The following is a 25,548-nucleotide window of genomic DNA, read 5'->3' as shown; positions in this document are numbered from 1 at the left end:
CAATACGATTTCTAATAAATTAATGTTGTCTGTCAACGAGTTGTCGCAGAGTGTTAAAAGAGGAACGCTTTTAGATGCGTTTGTTTGCCTTCCGGTATATACTGCCTGATCATTTGGTGTCACGTGTGCATTAAACGAGTAAACGATACATGTTTTTATATAAAACGTATGTTTCTGCCCTGAATCAGACTGCAGAACGCCAAGGCCGTCGCAAACGGGAACGGGAGGCCGCCAGTGGTCACTTCACGGGCGGCTGCTGTCCCCCAAAGCTCGCCCTCATCTAGCCCAGGGGCCAGCCTAGTAGCCGCCAGCCCGGGGGTCACCTAGCTGACTGTCAGTCCAATGACGCGCGGAGCAGCGGCAACGACAATTCGGTAGCGAAGTAACACGGCCGGTGGCGAAGAGCCGTTGGTGAACGATGGCCCCGGATCGGCAGTCGTGATGCTCTGAGGGAGTATGCGAGGTCGTTAATGACGACTATGATTACTACGAGAGGGTACCAGATGTATGACACGGATGATATATGGTTTTGTTCTCTGCGTCTCTGATTTGCGTACCCAATGGCTGACCAATATCGAGTCTTACTACTTATCTTTCAAACTTTCTTTTCGTCCCCCACACCACTATTGAGTTAACACTCTCGACTCATCCTCGACTACTCGTTCTTTTCGCTTGTATCTTATGCTATTACCGCATACCCTCTGCATCCTCCTCGCGAGTGAGTATTGGAGTAGCAGCAAATAGGCGGACCTATCGTAAGTGGGTTTGCTAAAAGTCCGTACGAGACCGATCGACTGAAGAAAGCTTGTAGAGCACAGTTTTACCTCTCGCTTAATACGTAAGACATGTGTATGTAGCGTATCGTGTCTCTTCAGGAGTACAAGATTCGCATGGTCCGACACATACGTTGATCTTTTGCTACATCGCGGCAACATCGAAGTTGACGAGCCGTTTCCGTACTTTATTAAATTCCTATGTGCACCGAGCTGAATCGCACAAAATCGTCGCTTTCGTAGGTTCAAATAGCTCGCGAATTTGCCACTGGCAGATCTACGGAACCACGGGTTCTTTTGAACCGAAATATTTCTTCGACACGAGACCTCTTTGTAGATATAATACGTTTTTCCTTTGATGACACCAGTCGACGAGTTCAAAGCCTTCTTTAGAACGAAAAAAAAAAAACCGTATAAACTGATAACATAAATGTGTGCAATTTTAAAAACAAATTATAAATGCAGTGTTTGTATTAAATTATAATTTATAACAAATTTACATTAAATTTCTTTTAATAAATTTCGATATTACAATATTTGATTTAAGATACTATGGAAATTAAAACATTTTTTTATCTGAAAAAGAAAGATTCTGTCGACTAGTGTCATCAATACTGCTCACATCAACATAATTTTGTCATTTTCAACAACAAAGGAGTATTTATGTCGGAATTATTATATTTATTTTTTCGACATAATTACATACACTGTACAATCTTATTTGCATGCTCTTACAGAAAGTTAATACAGGCAGTATTAAATTAGTTAATGATTAATTATTTATTTTGAGTATCAAAAACATTAATAAGAGTGTTTTCATAAGCGCAATAAATAATTAATCACTGGCCAATTTAATATACTGCCAATATTAAGATTCTGTAGGAGGGAGAGCAATTAATGTTTTTCACTTTTCGCTTTAAATTCAGAATTTCAATCGATTTATACAAAATTGAGGCTAAAACTGTATCAAGCGAAAACTTGAATATCAAAAAGGAAAAAAAGAGCAGCCTCGATTAATTTATTACATCATAATTTCACGCAAAAATCTTTATACTTAAACTTCTTCGGAATTGTTTCCAAGTATTTTTATTCACAAGTTGAATTTCGGATCCAGCTGACGTAAATTTATGATTAATGAATGAATGAGCGATCGGAACATGAAAGAGCAACATGAAATTGATTTTACAAGTAGTAAAGAGTTACATTTCAGCGACGGATAAGATAAGTCTCGGCAACATAAGAACCGGAGGTGAAATTCTGAATACGAATTGGAACACAGGTGGAATGTTGACGCTTTACGAGATTCAATTTTTTATTTTGATCTGTATACATTTTCTGTATATTTTAAAAAAAGGAGTAACTAAATTTAATCGATACGCGCAAAGCTGGATACCGCGCATTCCTATTATTTAGCGCAAATCTGATAGCGCAGCATCGAGAATCCACTGTACATAATTAAATGAGGAATCACTGTCGTTGATCACGTGGCAGAAACGGTCTTTTTCGTGTAAGATATTAGTTTTGCTTGAGAGACGCAAGTTGAATGAAAAGAGCTATACTTTGATTTTAGAAAATTTTAGAGAAAGCGGGCGAAATGAGTGGGGAAATAGAGCGAGGAGAGAGCAAGGAATAGGAAGAACTTATTGCAGAAGAATTACAAGAAAAAAAAGAAAAGTGAAAAAAAAAAGAACGGACCCTTCGTCCAAAGGGGGCAATTTCATCCACGGGCTGTGCTAGTCACAGTATAATCAACTTCGTAGAGTTACTTTTTAGAACGTAAGCTAGTCGATTACACATTGTTACAAAAAAAAACCTACCTACCGTTTCTCTCTCCGATAGGGGATTTTTTTAAAGGTTCTCTAGCGTAAAGATATAATTAGCGGTTAAATTAAGGGCGTAGTTGATTGCGGACGCGCGCGATCGCGCGCGATTGCATGGCGCGCGAAGGGCGTGATTGTCCCGGCGTTCAAAGTCTTGATCGGGTGGACAAACGTCTATTGTGATAAATTAATGGTGATCCAAGAAAGTATTTCCGCGCAACGGGACAAGGGGAGACGGAGATAAAAATCCACGTGTCTCCGACGTACGTCTCCGCGTGCGTGCGCGCACGCGGGCGCTCTCGCATGATATGAAAGAAAAAAGAAGAAACGGAGACAGACAGACAGAGACGAACTGGATGGAGAGTGATCCGAGGGATAACCGGCGAGCCGAGTATTACGCCGTGCGGGATCAGTCGCGGGGAAGAATAACGTGCCGATACCGCGCGTCGTAAACGTAACGAGTGCTCTGCGGATTTTCGAATTGCCGAATTTCTTCGAGACAGTAAATCAACCCATATCGACCCTCTCCCCTCGGGGTGTGTTTCGCAGACTCACAGCGGGTTGTGAGATCTAATCAGAGCGATGTAATTGCGGAGCGCGAGATGGGGTATTACCACAATATATATTGTACACATGAGTCAATTCCAACGAGCATTTTCATGCCATTAAGCTTAAAGAGTTATTAGTTATAAAAAAAAGGAGACGTGGCGTGCGCGGGAAGCGGGAGAAGGGCGAGAAGGAAGGTGGGAAGGAAGGAAGGAAAGAGGGAAAATAACAAATTCTTACACTCTTTTAATCATTGTTAATTAATTAAAAATAATCACGATCCTATCGAAATACTTAAAAAAAATGAGTAAAATAATAATAATTATTATATACACAAAAAACTATTATTATATATATTCATATTTTTGCTTATTACATATTTAAGAATCTAATTAAACGAGGGCTAGCGATTATTAACGTAGCGGGCACGAGAGGCGTTAACGATAACGACGACGACGACGACGACGATGACGACGATGATAATGATGATGATGAATAAAGTCTCAAGTTAAGGATAATTCTAGTTAGTCGGGCTTGTCGTTATGCGTGGCAATCAGGTTCCGAATTTTAAGAAATAGGAAGGAGGATGAGAATTATACGGCACGCGCGCGCGGTCTCGGCGGAAGGACGAGGTCCTCGGTACGATCGCACGTAAATACCGGGGGCAGGGTGCACTGTCGCTTTTCACCGGGGTCTCCACGAGACAAGTCGAATACAATATTTTTTACCCGCGGAACGGCGAACAGGCAATGGCCGACACCGCGCGAGATTTTCAAAGTTCTCGCCGTCACTCCATATTCATTGCATAATAATAACCACGTACACCGAGGGCAAGCTTGGTGAAGGTATTCATTAGGCCGATGGCTAAGAGACGGTTGGAGAGAGGGGGAGGAGGCCGCTGAGAAAAAAAATAATCTTAATTAAAAAGACATCGCTAGGGTAGGCGCTTCGATGAATACATAAACTTTAAAAGTCATTTATAATACAAATTATTCTCAAAATATAAAGAAGTTTAATAAGTAAAGGAGGAAAAAAGTTTTTAAATTCTACGTAAGGAAGCCAAGAGTCAAAGACGACTAGATGATAGGAGCCGCATGGCCTAACTGCTGCCACTTTAATTAATTAAATAAATAATTATAACTTTATTACTCAATTAATCTCGATACAACAGATGGGAAATAATACAAAAAAAAAGGAAAGAAATCTATAACACAACTCTATCCCATGCCACTTTTCAAACTACTCTCTAGATGCAGAGACGAATCAGTAGGTATACTAATAGCGGACTATTAAAACTAACAGGAATTAATTCTTCTTCTAAAAATCAGGAACGATTGAGATTCGCGCTATAGATTCGAGATATTTCCAATTGTCCATTTCTCCAGAATCGCACGAGACACACGCGCGTTTACGCGGGCGCGTTCGCCCGTGCGGTTTCCGCTGTCGCGAGCCCGTCGGAATCTCGCCGCGATCCTACCGCCAAACCGTGTTTCGAGAATCGCGTGAATCCTCCCCGGAATCACGGGGACACGAAGGGGCGAGTTCCGACGCCGCGAGCCGGCGGAAGTACGCTTCGGCGTGTCGGAAAGCGGGACATCGCGCGAAGCGCCGAAGCGGAAGCGCGGTTCCGTCGCGGCTCGAGCATCGCCCACGATATATCCTCTCTCGCGGAAACTCTTGCGTATATTTTTTACAAAATAGAAAAAAAAACAAGAAAAAGAAAAACCGAAAAATTCGGCGGCTGGGCACGGCGGAACACGGGCTCGCGATTCGCGCGGACACGCGACGCCCGACGCGCGTTGCACGCGTCACGATGTCGAAAGGGTCGAAACGATCGGGGTCGGTGCCTATCACAGTTTGTACAGACACCGAAGGATTACCAGGAACACATGAAGACACAGAATTAGAATACAAACACGAAACTACATACACGAAATACCACAGAGACACGAAGAATTATAGAGACCCAAAAGATATACGTTGTTCCTTCGTCGCGACGGTCACTTTGTACCTGCTTGCTGCCTGCCTGATCCTGAAACACGACACAACTCCCAGTCTCGCGTGGCGGCGTTTACATACCATACAACACCTACAAAGACACATAAAACATACACACACACACACACATATACATACACACACATCCCAGCAAACACCAGTTATATAACATTAGTTATAATTTCCTACTCAACGACATAACTGTTACATAACGAATGTGTTATATAACAGTTACATTGTTAATTGGAAAATTGTAATTAACAGTTATATTCCAGCAAGCACCGAGTTATGGTTATACAATATAAGTGTTAGTTGTAATTTTTTATTCAATAATGTAACTGTTATGTAACAACTGTGTCATAACAGTTACATTGTTAAGTAGGAAATTACAACTAACATTTACGTGACTTGGTACTTGCAGGAACTTGATGTTTTGCTAGGACATGTACACACATAGCCTTTTTACTCCGCTCGATGATTGATAACGTCCAAGCATGTCACGTGTACTTTCGTTGTGATAATCTGACGCGTTGCGAAAATCATTTCTCCGCGTACGTCGAGAACCGAGCTGATTTGCCATTTGTTGTTCAATCCCGTCGTCGATTTTTTCGCGATAGGGAGAAAGAAAGAGAGGGAGAGAAAGAGAATGAGAGAAAAAGAGAGAGAGAGTGAGAGTGAGAGAGTGAGAGCGCGATTTTCCCGGAATGTTGATGGTTTCGACGACTGTTTCGACATCAATCCGCTCTTGGCGTTTCCGCGTTTCGAAATTCGGGCGATCGCGCAGAACACCTCCCCAGGTATCAAGCTAACTTTTGGAAGAAAGTACTGATAAACAATTTCAATAAACTGTTTATTATCAGTTCATTGAAACACTTTAACAGTTTTTTTATTTAAGGGAACGTTATTTGTCGTCACTTTAATATCAAAATAACATCTTTGACGACATTTTGACATTGAAATGCCGTCAAATAACGTCAGCTTGCTACTTGGATCGATCCTCTCTCGTTGCTACCTGCGTAATCGCCTGATGAGGGATCGAGTGCCCGAAATCAGAAGAAAGTTCGGAACGGGGACGACGCGTAGTTGTGGCACATACGTGCTAGATTTTACTAGCGGAAACGAATAACGGTAAAGGCTCCATCTCTTGTAATATTTTTATTATCGCAAGCGTAATATTATATATATAAATATATATATATATATATATAATTAAATTATATTAAATAAAGGGATTATGCCACTGTTTATTATTTATTGACTAACGTTCGACTAATATTGTAAATAATAACGAAAATATTTTATCTATATTTCCGATCTCCGGGGGGGCGTCGGGCGGGGGTGGCGTATTATCTCTTGTCCGCCTTCGCGGCGATCATTAACGGTCGCCGTTTCGCCCGCCCCTCTATTGTTACACCATTTCATCACATTGCATTTAATAAATTATATATTTATTGACTCACACTTACTTTTCACTTGCCCTACTCACCTTTTCACCTTATCCACCCTTTTCCCGATCTACTCTTACTTCTCTCGCGATCTCTCTCGTCGAAACACTTGGTTGGCACTGTCAACCTCAGATTATTACCACCACAAAGGTAATTGTAAGTTTTAGAATATTTACAAATAATAAGGAAGGAGGATCTTGCCGTAATAAATCATTTAGTAAATTACAGGGAGACTTGTATGTTCCATTGAAAAATTGTGTCGGAAAATGAAGGACGGTCTAAGTGCTAGATTACTTTGCGAGTAATTGCCTAATTAATGAATCTGTAGTAAAGTACAACGCGAGCTGACTTAATCTGAATGCCGGATATTGTGTGCGGCGTCTTGGAGAGATATGAAGAGTGGTGTAATATAATTACGGCTAAGTTAAGGAATATTCGGGCAAATAATGATCTTAGGATACGTCGGGAAAGTTGCTTGTAGAGCTTCTATTGACGCAAAGACAAACTTCCAGTCCCAACTGCTCATCTCTCTCGAGTAGAGTGTCGAACTGAGACTTCGCGAACCACCAAATTTAACGATCGTATTCATAGTGCAGAAGTAATAATCCTTTCTCGCTTTATCTAATGTCTGAACTGTTTCGCAGAGAACGCACGAACGGATAATACGTCCCAGCGAGATGGGAGATGATTGAGAAATGATTTACCTACCGTCTTCCTTCCGCAACAGTTTATTTAAAGCATACAAACGGTACAAACTTTATTTGCTGTCGCTTTGCATATAAATTAAATTAAGTCGCTCGGATATCGTGCGTGTACGAGAAGGAGAGAGGCAGCGGGGAGCCAGACAGGGACAGAAAGGGCAAAAACACACGGCCGTGTGTATTTTTCGAAGCTGCCGAGCGGAGAATCGACCGGGGTCCAAGATTTTCCCCGAGAATTCGGATCGCTCGCCACCGAGCGAGCATCGCGATTCCATTCACGCGTCGTTGTTCTCGTCGATACGATTGTTGTTGCATTTTTTTTTTTCTTTTCAGGCTTTTCTCTCTGCCATTCCGTCCGTTCCGATATTTCTTTCATCCTATATCGCCTCGTGCGCCGAGAGTGTATGAATTCAATACTCGTCAAAATAAAAGTGACACGAGGTACGATCGCGGTAAACCGCAGGAAAGCGGTTGGCAGATCTACGTGTTTCGTTACTAGTAACGCAGGAACGTTGAGATTAATTGGCTTATTTGAAAAATTTTGATAATAAAAAATTAGCTCGAAATAGAAAAAAACGTGCTATTTTCTACGGCACCAATTCTGCCTACATTGTCACTGACACTAGTGGTTACAAAACAAGAAGAGAATGAAAGGAGGATAAATAATCATAAAAATTTGCGAGTTTTTCTTTAAACCGTTCACTTGATGACTCTATTAAAAATGATATTGGTAAAGACAAATTATTTCGTAAATATTAAATCGTTAATGAGAGAAAACATTAGAATTTCACGCATCAATCAGTTATTAATGATTTGCAATGTAGTCTGAGATAAATAGCGATCTTTGTGTTTCTTTTTTTTTTTTTTTTTTTTGACAATGGATTCTTTTTTATTCATGAAGAGGCGCAAAAGTCGTCACATTCGCAGCAAGGACTATACTTGCGCTTCATCATTTCGTTAGATAAAATCTACGAACGCAATGAATTTATTATGCTCAATGGAGGGCAATAAACCCTCTTCGTTTTTTAGGAATAAAGAGTGGAATAAATTATAACAAATTTCACAACGTTAACGAGAGGATTCTCAAGTAACATATAAAAAATTATCTATATTAATAATTGAATAAAATAAGTTGTAGTGTACGATAACTCACTCCCTCGATTAAAAACAAAATTAGTAAAACATATTTGCAGAATGTCTTTGTTAGAAATCGCTAAATTATAAAATTTGATTAAACGTTGCATTTTTTAAAACGTATTACGCAATCCTATAAAATTACAAACAATAATTTATTTCTCGTAATATGTGGAAGTATTCTCATATTTTATATCTTTTTTTTCGAATTTTTTTTCAATTTCGAGCTTTGCTAAATATTCGTTAGAGCTTTCAAATACATCGCTATAAAATAATTATTTGAGATTATTGAAGTTTGATTTCGCAAGTAAATTTGCACTCGTAGACAATGCACTCTTCAAATATTTAAATATGGGACATTGTCTAGAGAAATATTTTTTGAATATTCGCTTATCATTAACAGTATTAATAAACGCGAATATCAATCAACACGTAGGTACCTGTTTGAAGCAGAGCTCCTTCAACATTAAATAAAACGTAATAGACGAACTCAGAATACTTGGACTCGGTGATTCTCGCGGTCGCAGACAACGATGTTGCCGGTAGATGTGACGGCGACGCCTTCGAGACCTTTGAACTCGCCGTCGCCGCTGCCCCAGCAGCCGAAGGACTTGACGAACGCGCCGTCGGGGCTGAAGATCTGTATACGGTTGTTGCCGGAGTCGGCGACGACAATATAGCCCTGATCGTCCACGGCGACGCCCCGTGGGAACTTGAACTGGCCGTCGTCCGAGCCCTCCGAGCCGAAGGACGTCAACACGCGGCCGTTCACATCGAATATCTGCACGCGGTGGTTGTTGCCGTCGCTGACGATTACCCGATTGGTGTTGCTCACCGCGATGTAGTGCGGGTGTTCTAACTGGCCGCGTCCGCTACCGCATGAGCCGAACTTGCCCACGAACGTGCCGTCCGATTGAAATACCTGTGAACAATTGAATAATCCGATCAGAGCATTAAAGCTGGCGGATGAGTCTTTTAACCCTTTGAGGACGGAAAGCTCTCTAATAAAGTAATTAAAACCTTGTTTTCTAAGGATTTATGAGGTCGCTGAATTCGGTTCTGACTTTAGAATTTTTAAATTCGAAATTTGATATAGAAATTAAATAAAAATAATTAAATTTATTATAAATCTCAGTTTTAGCAAGTTCGCTGCTTTTGAATGTTATATGAAAATGTCAAAATTCAAATAGTAGTAATCTCCAATAAAAGAGAAACTTGTATCACAGAGTTCATAAGAGTTTAAAAGTTAATACGCTTATAAGAGTTCCACTCGGATACGAGTTACAAATACAAACTAAGCAAAATTAAAAATTTAGTATTATTTTGTGATGCTAAAAATTCTTTAAAACTAAATTTTACAATAATTGAATTATTTTTAAAAACTGTTTGCCATATTGAATTCAATGTTTTAAATATTTAATTTTTGACTTCAGATTGGAATACAATCATCAAATTATTTCATAAATCGAGTTTCAAATGAAAATCGAGCAAGTAAATTGTAAAAGAGGATAACCGCAAATGAGGTCGTCCAGCACAAAGGATTAACAATCGTTAAAATTTAACGAGACCGAACATGGAAATTTGCTGAGTATAAGTCTTCCCTCTTTCCGCGACTTTATCTGATGCAGATTTGTATAATGAAATTATCAATGCCGCGAGAGAAAAAAATAGAAATTTATTTTAATCAACGTTCTCTCGAATAATTAGCCGATTACACGGCGAATTGATTGGTCCTTTTGATATGACACGCACCTGCACGCGATGATTCTCCTTGTCGCATACGTAGATGAATCCGAGAGCATCGGTGGTGATGCCCCAGGGATAATTGAATCGGCCGTCGGCGGTGCCCTGAGAGCCGAAGGCCCGCAGAAAGCGACCGGACGGATCGAGCACCTGGATCCTGTGGTTGTAGCGGTCCGCTATGATGTACTGCCCGATCCGGTTTACGGCCACCCCGGCGAGGCAATCGAACTCACCCTCGCCGCTGCCGTACGTTCCGAACTCCTTTATGAAGTTCCCATTACCGTCGAATACCTGCGAACCGAGCGACGCGCAGTCGTTTTTTCATCGAGGCCCGAAATTAAAATTGGTATCGCGACCGACCGCAATAGCGCTAGGTCTAAGACGAGAAATTTTCCCCTGTGCCTTATTTACGGTCTCGCCTTTACTACCCCCGTAAAATCCTAAAGGCCTCGTTCAACTTTACTCATATCCCAGGTTAACTATTATTGCTTTAAGCGATTGATTTATCGAAGCGTATATGTTGTCATTATTGAATTCGACCAGTTGCTACGAAGTGAAACAATTAGTCTTTCAAAATTATTATTTTTTTGTAACTGATTCAATTTTAATTACTTTTTTTTATAACATAATTTTATTATTGGAAGATTGTTATATCGTTTGACTTGCAAGATAACTTTACTTCTCGCATTTGATGTTCTGTTTAATCTTTGAGTGCTACTATTGATAACTTTCACACGTGTTAATTCAAGTTTAATTAATACAGTTCTTGTTATTAAAAGTTTGATAGATTAAAATAATATTAATAAGATTGTGCTTACATTAAAACAATTAATTCAATTATTTTAGCAGCTTGCAATTTATAAAATAGTAAAAAAATGTAAAATGAATTTTGAATTATGGGAATCCAAGGCAGTGTCATTTGCGTGTTAACGTCATTTTTATGAATAATTAATAGAAATATGTATTAAGATTAAAATAGTTATCAAATTATTATTAGTTAATACAATAAATAAAATATTAGTATTTAATATATAATTATATGTGTAATTTAAAATAAATTTGATTAAATAGAACAAATTTGAAGATATTAAACAAATTTAAAAACAATTAACCGAAAGTTTTTATTTCAATAAACAATATTAATCTGGGCTTTAAGGATCAGCTTGAGGATTAATGCTGTGAAATTTAAATAACAAAGATTTTAATAAATATATTAATTTTTGTCACTTTAAATAAAATTAATTAATTAAATTTATTGTCAAATAAAAATAATGTATATATAAATAATAATTAAAAAATATTAAAAATTTATTGTATCTTTTGAAATAGAGATTATTAAAATATAAGTTTATTAAAAAAAATGTTGTACAACTAAAAAAAATGAATAAAATGTATGCTAATGTATGGAAAATGTGTGAAATTAAATATAAGCTAGTTTATAGAGATTGATTTAGACATTAGAAGAATGACTTACTTGAACACGATGATTGGAGCTGTCGGCCACGACGATGGAGTTGTCCGGGCCGACTGCGAGGCCTCTCGGCCAAGTAAAGCATCCGGCTTCGCTCCCCCGCATCCCGAACTTAAACAGCTGCCGCCGCTTCAGCAAGTAATGACTCCTCCGACCATTGCTAAAATCAATTAACGAGACGGTCAATAAAGTTAAGCGAAGATTTCCAATCTTTCCGCGATTGTGGATCCCTCCGATGGATCTCGACCGCCCCACCGCGTTGTTAGTCGTGTGGTTACGCGCTAAAATTTACGTAATGAACACATTTATTCTTCATCTAATGCAATTCCCGAAATCCCATTATGTAAAGAAAAGTTTACAGAGCGCGCGGGGTCGGGAGGCGAAAGGGAGAGAAAGAAAGAGAGGGCGAGGGAGAAAAAGAAAGAAGCAAACTCGGATATAGTGGAGCTCTGTATCTTCATTGCGCGCTACTGTTCTTAGAGGAATGTTTTTCGTAAATCCACTTTTCAAGAGAGACGCGATGTTTCACTCCGGCGGAAACAGCGGTAGATCTTCGAGAATTATAGCCGCGCGAGAGAAGTCCCGGAGAGAGCAACGCAACGGATAACGAGGATAAAGTGTTTTGATTGCAATGGCTGGCTCCTCGCCGCGTATGTACGACCTCGGACCTCCTCCACTCAAGGTTCAAGCGCGCTTGTTCGTGGCATATTTAGAAAGTCTCATGCGTTTCTTCGAACAGGTAGTGCATGGCTTGTTCTTTCTATAAACTGCGAAACTCGCTTCCTCCTCTCTCGGGCGCAGGCTTCGCCGGTATTGAACAGGAAAACGAAACTTTGCGGCTCGCGCTCAGCCGTTTCCTAAATTGGATCTCACGAAAATATGGCGCTTTCACTCAAAGCTAAAGTAAACTTCAAAGGAAAAATTCGTAATGTTATAAAGAAGAAAGTTGAGACGCCAGAATTCTCAAATTGTCTCGCAATTTTAACGTACGTACGTTATCTTTTACGTAGCATAACTATGATTATATAAGCAGCTGCTTGAGATGTGCTTTATGTCATTCCCATGTGCCTTTACGTAACGTAATGTAATTAACCTCTTGAGTAGCAGGACCTTTCGAGCAAAATGTGTCCCTAGGGGCGGGGAAAGAAGTATTTTGATTTTCATAAAATCTTGTGTATAAAGGTTTCTAAAAACAAATTTGTGAAAATTTAAAAATTTAAAATGATTGATGCAATATGGCGGACTGTTAAATCCCAAAAATCCAAAAATAAATATTACCTATAATTTTTTGCATTTGAAAATTGAGAATACACAGAAAAAAATGTAAAGTAATATGCGCTGGAATTCTATTAATTTTAAGAAACTGGCAGGTCCATATACATAGGTAATAGGCGCCACTTAGGTAAAATTTACTTTACTTTCTTGGTAAATAAACGATCGTCGTATAGCCATAATGCAAGGTACTTTTTACATTTCGTAAAGTTTTTATGCTGCTATATATTGAAGAAATGTACGTAAATCTAAATTACCGTATATCTCAATAAAATTTATTTTATCGACTTACTGAGAGTTGAAAAACAGTAACGTTTATTGTATAATATAATATTTTTGCCATCCCTTTAAACTCTTTCAGTCTTTTTTTACAATTTTTATCACATATGTACTACTGCATTAAACATTTTTCCAGTACGGATTTTGCAGTATTTATTACGAATTCTATAGTAACAAATAGATTGATAGTTAAAATTTATTTTCTACAATATTTTAACAAAAAAAAATTCTTTCCTTTTTATTTTTCTATCAATTTTTATTTTTGGACATATTTTTGTAGTTTCCTTGTTTCGCGTATATTTTATTAATTACAATTATTCATTGTTTCACAAATTTTTGGAAATACATCAGCAGGATTTGAATATAAGATTTCAGAATGATAACCTAATATGTTAATGATGAATTAATAATCGCATGCTGAACAAACAAAACTTTAGAAACTATTATAGTATTTTTCAATTCTCAGTATTTTTTCTCTTAACGTTGACAAAATTTATTTTACTACGCAGTAAAAGATACAAGTATGTGAAGTTATTCGTGCTTACAGTCTTGAGAATAGTATGATATACTTTACTGTAAAAAAAAAATAATTACTTGAATGGATTTACTATTAGTCCATTCGAAAATGAGTTATTTCTAGTAAAAATAATGCAGAAATAAAAATTACTGGCATTGCGTTTTGTTTCTTCCACCAGTAAAACAAGTAGTCGATCCCAAATAGTCCGAAACGTCATAAAAATTTTCAGGTGTAATATGGCGGACATTTCAACGTTACTGCAAGTTTGTAGTAACATTGAAATTTTTCGTAACTTCCATACAATATTACAATGTTTCAATGTAAGATTTATACAATGTTTCTTTAATCTTTCAATGTTGGGTTATGATTCTAACCTTCACTTTTTAAGACAAATATTATATTAGTGATTAACATTATTAAAATATAGATTTTTTAATTTTAAACTCTTTTCCTTCTTTTTTTCCTTTCTTCTCTTCATTTTTTTTCATATTTAAAAACTCCTTTCTTCCTTGTCCGTTCACTTTTTATAAATTTATTTTTTTTTATTTTCAACATTTTATAATATCTATCCATCTATTACATGTGATTTTTCCTGAAAGACAGAAAAGAAACTAATATTTTATTAAATAAAGTTTTGTTTTTATATCAAAGTTTCAAAATATTCCACTTACAATTAATCCAATGGTTACTAAAAATGTATATTATTCTTTTCGTATATTCGCTCTCCTATTTTTTTTTCCTCTCGTTCTTTATTTTAAACTCTGTCTTTCCTTTTTCTGTTTTTCCTTTTTTTAAATTTTTCCTTTTATAACCTTTTTTTATACAAATAAATTTTTAACTTTGGTAAAAAGTTAATATATTAAAGTTCATGTGTTTAAAAAATAACTAGTTAAAGTTAAAAATTAAATTATTTAAAATAAACTAAGTTAAAAGTTATTAACTTTATTATTTAATTTTTAATTTTTTAATTACCCAACCCTGCAAATAATTAAGTTACGAGAGTTTGTAATGCGCAGCATCGGCAGTGGTAGCGGTAGCGGCGGTGGAGACGGTCGAGCAGCCGAGTCATGACGGCCGCAGTTTTACGAGGAGAGTGGGGAAGCGGCCGAGACGATATGGGACCTTGCGAGGTCAAAAACCCGACGCACGTGTGCACGTGCTCGTCGGGTAGTGAATGACCGAGCGACCGAGGAGAGTGGGGAGAGAGTGGGGCAACCCAAGGACGGCGCGCGGCGTAGCGTCTACGTCAGTCTACGAGTATCTTACGGGACCTTGAGCGCGGTCAACAACCTGAGTGGGGCATTAGTAAAGGCAGCGTGCACATGCGCCTCGGGTAATGCGGAGTCTCTGTCGCTGCGCGAAACTACCGCATTTCTTGATCAACGACTTTTAGGGAGATCTTGCATCGCATCGCATTACAAACTCGTAATTCATTTGCAGGGTTCGCTAATTAAACAATTATAAGTTAAATAATAAAGTTAATAACTTTTATAAAAATATCTAGAATATTATTATTAGTTTTGTAAGATAAAAATTGTTCAAGTATTTTTCTCCATGTAGAATTGTTTGAAATTTCATATATACAGGTGCAGCATTTCAATTTTTGAAAAGTATTATAAGAAACATTTTATGAGAATTAGAAATGAGAATCATTAATTTTTATTTTATCACAAGTTTTAACAAGCTCCTACAATTACATAATTATATTAAGAAGAGTTTTAAACAATGCCAAACATATTTTAATAATTTTTCTGTCATTTTGTAAATATGCATTTGTTACTGTTTAAAATATTAAATTACTTATATGCTTTTTATATTAAAAAAAAATGTGATTTTTGAAATTCGTTCATGTTAAATGAGCCATAATCAATTTTTCACTTTTAACATATATTTTACATTTGGCATACACAAAAAACAGGTACAATTAGGAAAATTTTACGAGTTTTTGAAATCACTGCATTATTTCACATTATTTCAAGTGCTATATCAGATCAGTCATTTTGAACTTTAAGTTTTTGACCTCAAATTTGCATTTTACAACCTAAAAAAACTCAGATAAAGTGTTTCAAAACATTGTTACAGTTTTTGGAATTTTTAAACTTTTCAATCAGTTATTTGTTCAGCTATTTAAAATTTTTAGTTTCTAACATTAAATTTGTATTCTGCGACTTAAAATCTCCGGAACAAAGAGTTTAAAAAAATTGTGACTTTTGCATTTATTGGCTCGCCATATTTCATCAATCATTTTGAAATTCTAGCTTTTCACTTAAAATTCGAATTTTACGATCTCAAAAACTTTTAGTATACAACGTTTGAGGAAAATCATTTCAATGAATCGCAACAGAAACGCATGTGACGTCTAAAGGCGCCAACGCCTCCAGAAATACGGCAAAGACGATAAGTCGCTCAAGGGGTTAAGACTCACCTAGTGGAGGAACCTGCTGCCGCGGGTGTAACGGGAGCTGCTGTAGGGGACGTGGGGGAGCCTGACGGGTTTTTTTGGTCGTCGTCAGAAGATTCGAAGGATGTTTGCCCGGAGTGCCTCAGAGGCAAGCCTAACGACAACCTTCGCGAAGCCGCGCTGGTGCTGCAAAAATTACGCCGACGTTCACATAAAATTATAATTAACAATCAATTACACTGATGTAGTTTGGATCCGCTCGTTTTTTTTTTATAACAGCACCTGGTACCGAGTACCATGTTAATCTCGCGCATATGATCTATAACAAATACGATGATGCGCCTAATAACAATATCGATTCCAATCTGCCCGCATAATATTCTGAATCATTTTCCGTACAATGCGATTAAAGCTTTATTGATACTGTACGTGATTATATGTTACACTATTTGCAATGTGACTCGCAATTTATATTCATTATATGGAAAATAGACAATTAATTAGTACAGCAGTGCGTAGAGGTTTCATCATTCAAATATTTACGATAAACATGAAGCTCTGACGAATTTCGAATATTAGGATTTCTCTGGTTTCCGGTTTCCCACGCAGCGTCCCACGCATTTATTATATTTATTAAAAACTATGTAGCTTTAGAAGCTGCCCACCTGGACGAAGGTATCGTGGAGGACGAGGAGGGCGGTTCCTTGTCCTTGGTGGTGCGGTTGCCGTATTTGTTCTTGAGATACCTGGCCCAGGAGCTCAATGCTGCGCCGTCCTTTTCCGCGCCCGGTCGATCGCGCTCCGGACTCGGCTCCCGCGACTTCAGAGCGTGGGTGCTGCGGCTCCGCGCCAACTCGGAACCGGCGCCGTACTTTGCTGCCAGGTAGGCATTCGGTGACTGAGTCGTCGGCGATGGTGGTTCCTCGTCCAGATCAAGATCGTCGCCGCCGAAGTTGTGCGAGCTCCTGGAACGGGCCAGGCGTTGTCGGCGTTCCTTCAGGGCCGCGTAGCGAGATCTCGACGACAAGGGTGAATCGAGCTCCGCGTCCACGTCCCTCTCACGCTCCCGATCGCGTTCGCGTTCTCGTTCTCGTTCTCGTTCTCGTTCGCGTTCACGTTCGCGCTCGCGTTCTCGTTCCCGTTCCCGTTCACGTTCGCGATCGCGTTCACGTTCCCGTTCACGGGACGCCATCATCGCCGCCTGGCTCCTGCTCTTGTTCAGGAACCTGAAACATCAGGTAGATCAGCGTGCTCAGTTCATTTGCATTGAGACTTTATTCTCTTTATGTTACTTTCGCGAGATGGAATTACTTTACTCTTGCAAAAATATCATTATAATGTAGAAACCATTTTAGGAACTTCCCGCCTTTGAATAATCTGGTGATATTTAATCTGTTACAGGATTGGGTAGTAATTAATTAAAAAATTAAAGTTTAAATCATAAAATTAAAAAAAAAACAATATTTAACTTGACTCAGTAAATTTGAAATGATTTAATTATTACCTTTAACTAATTATTTTTGAAACACAAAAACTTTACTAGCTTTTCTTCCCGAGTTAAAAATTTATTTGTGTAAAAGAAAAAATTACAAAAGAAAAAACGTATTCTCACATAAAAGACAATATTTCTTTGTCATTTCACATAAACTTTACAAATAAATTATCAAATGTGTTTGGTGATTAATATTATAATTGTTTTGAGTAATCTTACAAATTTCTAATTAAATGTGAATAAAATGTTTTTCAAAATTAATTTTTAATTTAACTTTAATATCATTTTTAACGTAATTAAATTAATTGTATAAGCTATTAAATTTAACGTAATTTAGTTAAAAAAGAAACAGATAAACTTACTCAATCCTGATCTGTCAGAATCAACTTTCACAAGACGTTAAAATAAAAAAATTATTAATTTTATTTTTTCAGATGCCTTACGCGGAAAAAACGATTTTGCTAAAGTATTAAAAAATTCAGCTTTAAAAATAATGTTGATCCATCAAAGTAATCAAAAACGTAATTCAAACATGCTGAAAAAATTTTAAGCAACTAGTTTGAGTTCTACATAATTATTTTGATTCAACAAAATTATTATATCTACCAAAATTTTTTAATATTACAGCAAAATTCTTTATTCTGAGTAGGCATGTCAAAGGTTGCTGTTTAAAATTTTGTAAAAGATTCTTTATGCTGCACAGTTATTTATACAAGAGCAAACTTCCATTTGGCACGTATGCATTTCATCTAACAATGGCATAACAAGTAATTACTATGAAATACAATGGGATAATTAAGCAGCGCGAAAAGAGCATATGTATATGTATAAATATAAAATCTCGTATTATCTTCTTACATATTTGCTAGACGACTCATAGACTGTCTAGAAGCGTAACAGACTCGTTGTTAATTATAAAACAACAATTAAGTTCAATTTTCCATAACGTTTCCTAAAATATCTTTGTTAATACGCTTTTGCGGACTTCGAATTACATCCCTTGAATTTGTGAATCAGCCGGTAGTCCAAACAATATAGACATTTATCCGTGTTTCCTGGCAATCAACTTTCCTGTGGAGGATTCGTGAATTACTCTCGCACGAGTACCTGACTTTTCTCTTTTGATCTGGACCGCGATTGTTCAGGCTGAATTCAAGTAGATTTCAAGTAATCGCACATCTCGAACATCGTTGGAGGGTACGCGAGAGTCCCTTGACTCCGATACGCATGCTGGAAAGACGATACCCATCGCGAGAGCAAATGGTATCTCTGCGGTCGCGTATTTTCGAATGAGACCTCGCATCGGGCTATTTCGGTGCATGCGTCGAGAAGCGCAGCCTGTGCGGTTTGCAAACACGTATGAACGCAATATCGTATATACAATAATGAAAACGGTTATCGGTAAACACGGGCGAACAATGTGGTCTATATCGTGTATTAGTTTAAAATTCAAGTCACTTTCAGAGTAAAAATAGTCGAAAAAAAGTTGCGCTTGTGCACATCGCATGTTTATCGTATTAAGAAATTTTACAATATGTTAATAAAAACAAAGACGTGTATTTATGATGGATTCTTCACAAAAATCAAACAAGTCTTTGAGTTATGCCTGCCAAATAATTCTTTATCATCAAATCGAGAACAATTTTCATCCAGCAAGAATCAAACAGAAAACGAAAATTATAAATATAAAATTTCCTCAAAAAACCAAATAAACCCAATGATTTTTTTTTAATAGATCGTTAAAATATTTCCAGGAAACAAAGTGACGATAAATGATAGCTTAATTATGTCTTAATGTTAATAAAACGTCATTAAAATGTCATTTGATGCCACCTTGTCAATCAAAGCCTAAAATTTCGTTTCTATACCTATGTTTACAAAGAAAAATTAGCATATTTTGTACAAAAAAATGTATAAAGAATTTTTTTTATTAAAAGCAATTTTATATATAAAACTTTATAAATAACAAAAATTTAGTTTGTAAGAATTGAGAAGTTTTTTTATACTCGTATATAAAAAGTGAAAACGTTATATCATTGTTTTATACTTTAAATGTAATATTTTCTTATTCACCTTTACCATTATTATTATTATTATAAATCTTAATAATAAGTAGTAAGTATAAAATTATAGTAAGAATCGGCAGGTCCAAAACTTTTAATTTTTCTTTCTTTTAAATGAGTCCTCAAAATATTAATCAAAGTGTGCAATTTTGTTCTTAAATCTGTCATATAAAAAAAATTATCATATTTACACAATAAACAGTTCAATATAAAAAGACTTTTGTCTTCAAAACTTTAAAAATTTTTTTGAACTTGTTTGGAGGAAATTATTTATACATAAATATTTTAAGAAATTACTTGACATTGATAGAAATAATTTCTTGAAAATAATATAGTCATTATTATAATTCTGCTAAAATGATTACTGTACTGATTAAACCCCAGTGTGTAAATAACGAACGATGTATTTACCAATTACGCAAGCATAATACATTAATCTTATTTTGTGCAGCGTGCCTGCTAGAAAACTCTATTTATGCGAAACTGTGGCATGCGAATATTAAAAGACACAATAATACAGGCGTGTCGTAAATTGCATACGCTAATGAGCACGGGGTAACGGAGTAACGAAGTTAAGAAGCTAACTGCTTTTCATGTACACGCTGGTCGGTAGACTTTGTGTTGGTACCACTATCTCGTTTATTAAGCTTATGAGGACGAGATTTGCATTTGATTGTCCGCGAATCTATCCATTGTCCGCGATATACGAAATTCTTGCGGTCTCGAGTCGTTATACAGAAAGTTATGTGCGGCTGCGTGAGATTTTAATGTCAGCTGACTTTGAGCTTTTACATAGCGCATACACAAACGACAAATAAATGAGGGCACACAGGTAATGCTTTGCGAAGTTGGATACCAGTTGAAGCCTTTCCTCTTACTGCTTTAAAGCATTGTTACATAGATATGGAAAATTATTATTGCGTAAAATTATTTCGAGTGTATTAATTCAACGAGGTAATAACGAAATTACAAGCTGCGAGATTATCAGTGCAATTAATTTCTACTCTAATTGCGTCTGAAGTTTTGGTTTTGTACATTTGTCGGAAGCGTTCATCGTTCAGTAATTTACAGTAGAAAATGCCGTTACGGTTGTCGGATCGACACTGCGGGTTTTGCGCTTTCGGCTTGAATTTGAAAAAGAGATCTAGATGCTTACGAAGCAGCCACTGATTTGATTCGTTTCCAGCTCCATGGATGAGTGCAACCATCGGGGACCACCGATGCGCCGCACTTTTTATCACGGATTTGTGAGACATCCTGTATACATGACTACGATGAATATGCAGATAAGTGTTTTACTATGGTTTCCTTATGTACATACGTCATGCACATCAATTTCGTAAGCAATGTTTATTATAGAGAAGCAAAAGTTAGAGCTGTTACTCTTTCGTTACGATTGGAAAATTCGGACAGAACTAGAGATAACAATAAAGCTATTGAGGATTAAAAAAATCTAAGCAACGCTTAAATTCCGTTTCGGAATTTACTTTGTTAAAAATTTTCAATTTAGGAAAATATTCCGATGCCCAGTACACATTATTTTACGGATTGTGCACAGACAATAACAGCTCATGTAAATGATTGCTGCTGATTAACCACAAATAACTCGGGAAATGTAAATCTCATTGTATTAAACTGCAATTAACATCCCGGGACGAAGTTAGTGTTGCGTAGGGGTGAACTGCGCGATGCGGATGAAATTTTCGGATTGCGTCAAACAATGTTTGTGTAGGGTCGCTCGAATTTGAGAAAGTTCATGAATGTCCACAAACTTCGGTATAAACATAGTTTATCGCACGCCCGGTTTGTATGACTTTGCACTGAACCTCCCCTCAACTAAGTTCGTATTTCGCCCGTATTAGGTCGGGTCCCAGTGCATCGGTAGAACCGACGTGTCACGAAGTAAGAAGTTTCCAGTTTACGAAACTGGTAGATCAGATTGCGGCGTGGATCGATGGTTCTACATTTCTCCCAAACGGCTGTGTAGGAGCTGCGAAGTTTCGACAGTGTCGATTCGTTATAACGGCGAGCAGGGTGCGCAACGTGCTAAGAATACCGCTTAACATTATGTGGTAATCTATTTTTGACGGCACGAGTGTATTTTTATACTAAGGTGTTATATTGGAGAGGCTCGATCGTATCTTTACTGTAATTTGAGAAAAAAATTTATTTAAATATTTGTAAAAAAATATTTACTTGCGATATATAAATATTTATTCAAAATAAAAAAGAGTTAACTGACATTAGTAATATTTATAAAAAAATATTTATTTTCATTTAGTAAATATATTCATTACATGTTTTCAAACAAATGTTTATTAAAATTTAATAATTTTTTCTCTTAGTGTGTAATTTGTGAAAAAATGTAATCTTTATTTGAAATAAATAATAATGATAAAGATTATATCAAATTAGAAATAAAGTTTTGAATAATATTCTTAGCCCGGAAAAATTTTCGAAGAAAAATGTCAAGAAAAAAATGTTTTTCTTTCTGATATTTTTCTTTACTTATATATTTCAGCATTTCTCAGAAAGAAATGAAAAAAGTGAATTTTTTCTCAATTTTATTTTTTCGGAAAATTAAACAAAATCATCATACAATACAGAATATATTAAAAACAAAAAGAAATTTTTATCAATAAAAAAAATCAATTTTTGTAAGACCATATATTTCAATGCAATCATTTGTTTGTTCTGTTTAAAAAAAAATATTTACTTTTAAGTAAATAGACATTATCCTAAGTATAATTTTGTATTTTTATATTTTTTACATTTCAATAATAATTTTATAAGTAAATTAAATTTAATAATGTTATTAAACTTAATTAAATTGTTTTCTTAAATTAAAAAATTTGATTATCTTAAATATAAAAACAGTTAATATTTTCTAGAACTACATGAAAAAATTACTTGAATAAAAATTTGTTTTTTTCGTTTTATTTATATAAATATTTCAATTAAAAAATTTTTATTTTGATTGTAAGTAAATATGCTATTAGAATCCGAGTAAATCATTTTTTTGTTGTAAATTATGTTTTTTCTCAGTGTAAAAAAATTATTTTTTGAAAATTCTATAGAGACTAAAAAAACACCCTCTTATTAACTCTCCTCTTTTATACCGGATATATTAATTATAATCTAAATGATACTTTAATTATAATTAGTAATTATTATGGAAATTAAAGATCATACAACTGTTTGATATTTTAATTTTCACAAGTTATTATCTGCGAAAATAACGAAATGCACAACTGACAATGAGTTAGTCACAAGTTATTATAAAGTACAAATTTTTTTATGGAGTTTCTATGCTCGTTGTGAATTTTTCGAAGAATAATTTGTGTGCTTGATTCTGCTAACCCAAAGCACAAATCTATTTCCTATGGTACCTACTTGTAATCGATCCATTGTTCTACCACTTGAACATATTCTTCTCAAAATAATGTTTCAGTAGAAATGAGCATAAGCACACATTTTGAACAGTACAAAAAACTGATAACTTGTGTTTGAAATGCCATTCGATTTGAAGAAACGTGAAAGAAGCGTATTTGTTTAATAATCATGTAGCGAATTGGCAAGAATTTCGTCAATTTCGTTCAGACTGAATCTCAAAAGTGATATTTATGCACATAATAATTCCAACTTTGAGTTATCTTATTACCAGGAGGCAAGGAGGTTTTGTAGATGCTAGAAAGATGAGATTATACAAGAATTGTTATTCGATATTTAAATGACAAATAAATGGTAGCAGTATTAATAAAATTTTTAATCCGCTATTTTGTTTTATTTTTTTAAAGAGCGAATATCAAATTCTATTTTGGTATATAACGAAATTTTTTTGTTTTTAATAGTCCGCTAATGAAAACGCTCTCAACAATGGGTGCGCGTTCGTTTACAATCAAAATGAAAATGTTTAGCAGTTGCAACAACCAAAATATACGAATTGAGGTTTGAATTGTTTATTGCATTTGGCCTAATTGCTAAATTTGACCATCTCCAATTTCTGTCCATTCCCAAACCAAAAAGTGACTCAGAGAAAATAAAATTTCCAACGGCGATGAAGATATGCAATAAATAACTACTTTAAAAAACTCGACAAACCATTTTATAAAAATACTATAATGGCTCTCAAACATCATTAAATGTGCCGAGCTGAAAGGATTATGTTGCAAAACAATTTAATGAATAATTAGGGATAAAGATAATGATAAAACACCCATAAATTTAAAAAATTAGTTTAGATAAAAAAACACAGTATTTTGTTACAAAATTATTAATTTTCTATCGTTTAGAATTTTCTTGATTTTGAATTTTTCTGCGTTCAGAAACACTAGAGATATCATTAAAAATACCATTTTATCCTTGTTTAACGTTAAAAAATAAGGATAAAGTAATATCTTTAATGTTTCTGAACACAGCTCTCTAAAATGACACTCGATTTATTGAAAAAATATTTCGATATAAAAATTTCTTTTAAAAAACCACATTAACAAAATCTCATGTCAATGTTTAATTTTGCACAATTTGAAATGTATACATCCAAATAAAAAGTTAAATTACATAAAAGCACTCGAGTTTACATACATTCGTATGATAATACGCTCAAGTTTAAAAACATTAGGGAAGTATATGTGTAATTAAATGCTGAAATGTATCTTGAAAATGTTTCAAAGGGTTCAAAAGTAAAAATGCTTTATGACAATTATCAACTATTGTCTACTGGCATATTAGTGCCATTAAAAAAACGGCGGGCTATTAAACAACTAATTTCATAAGCAATTGTTAGAAATCGTTCTAATAACGGAGAAGTATCTATAATGTCCGTATTCATAATACTCCTTCCTCCTCTATTGCGTTTTTCTTTTTATCTTAAACGTCAAATAACTTTTGCATATCACAATAAATTGTGACACAATGAGATAAATTTTTCCGTGTCCAGAAAAAGGAGAAATTGAAAAAGATCTCTCACGGTATCAAAAAAATATTATAATATCGCAGGATTTATAAATACGCATCACTTTTGAGAGACATTCCGATAATGAATAATCCTGTGCTCGAAACAAATGACGAGTCTGGACTGCCGCTTCCATCTGCCGACCATCGACGTCCACCGATCAATGTGATACAATCCTAGCGTACAATCTGTTAGTGTAATAAATAAATATGCATTCTTCTCGTACTTATCGTATCCCGCTCTAAGTATTTCAATGATGACACTCTAAGTATTTCAATGATGACACATATGGACAGAGAGACGGTGAAGGATATTGGGGACGAGAGAACGCAAGAAACCGGCAGATTTCGGGACAGTATGAGTAAAAGATGGAAGGAAAGAAAGAGAGCGAACAGAAAAAAAGAATAACAAGAAAGAACTGGAGAAAGGAATGAGATTTTACAAATAAGATTTGCAGGCAAGATCTGACACTTTGTGCTTGTTATCACGCGCCGATACTGAGGACGGTTGAAAGGGAAATAAATAATACGAGTTATCACAAAGAAATGCAGTTTATTTACCACACCGACAAACTGTGACGCAAGACTACTCGCTATAAGGAAAGAGTACAAAAACTTATATGATAGATACGCGACGCGCGTGCGGATGCGGCCGACCCGCGGGTGGCAAAGGATCGTCCGCCGCCGACGTCCGGCGTCTCTACCTCTTTTTATTCTCGGGTACGGCTTTAAGAAGCTCAGCACGAAAGCGGCGAATTGAAAAACCGCCCCGCTACCGGACGCACGCGCCAATAAACCGTTTGCACGCGCACGGGGCGAAAGAAACGCGGCCACGAAGCTACCGTACTTCGAGCGACGCGGGATTATACGCTTCGCGGTCGACAAATATCATAGGAACAATGGCGCTCGGCCGTAATTACGACTATCACAATTGTATAGA

The 25,548-nt window shown here is 36.0% G+C and overlaps 2 protein-coding genes across 12 annotated transcripts in view; one reads left to right on the top strand and one right to left on the bottom strand.

Annotated features, from left to right (window-relative positions):
• LOC105199172 (calmodulin-binding transcription activator 2) overlaps positions 1-6,596 on the top strand; it is a 71,486-nt gene extending 64,890 nt beyond the window's left edge. For all 7 annotated transcript variants that reach the window (XM_026138043.2, XM_026138041.2, XM_026138042.2 and 4 more), the window contains one exon: positions 189-6,596. In XM_026138043.2, the coding sequence (XP_025993828.1) occupies positions 189-327 (139 nt within the window). In that variant the 3' untranslated portion in view covers positions 328-6,596. The remainder of the gene's footprint in view (positions 1-188) is intronic.
• Positions 6,597-7,294: 698 nt separating this feature from the next.
• The window catches only part of LOC105199173 (apoptotic chromatin condensation inducer in the nucleus), a 100,637-nt gene continuing 82,383 nt past the window's right edge, over positions 7,295-25,548 (bottom strand). For 3 of the 5 annotated variants that reach the window (XM_011166139.3, XM_011166141.3, XM_039453377.1), the window contains exons 13-18: positions 20,812-20,912; positions 16,766-17,326; positions 16,125-16,286; positions 11,635-11,791; positions 10,170-10,451; positions 8,908-9,339 (exon numbers count right to left, since the gene is read on the bottom strand). In XM_011166139.3, coding sequence (XP_011164441.2) covers positions 8,908-9,339; positions 10,170-10,451; positions 11,635-11,791; positions 16,125-16,286; positions 16,766-17,326; positions 20,812-20,912 — 1,695 coding nt within the window. Of the gene's footprint in view, positions 9,340-10,169; positions 10,452-11,634; positions 11,792-16,124; positions 16,287-16,765; positions 17,327-20,811; positions 20,913-25,548 lie in introns of all 5 variants that reach the window. The other 2 variants (XM_011166138.3, XM_011166143.3) reach the window with 2 other exon arrangements.

Source organism: Solenopsis invicta, chromosome 9 (genome assembly GCF_016802725.1).
Source record: "Solenopsis invicta isolate M01_SB chromosome 9, UNIL_Sinv_3.0, whole genome shotgun sequence".
Taxonomy (NCBI): domain Eukaryota; kingdom Metazoa; phylum Arthropoda; class Insecta; order Hymenoptera; family Formicidae; genus Solenopsis; species Solenopsis invicta.
The sequence above is the reverse complement of the archived record's forward strand: the minus strand, read 5'-3'. Positions and strand labels throughout refer to the sequence as shown.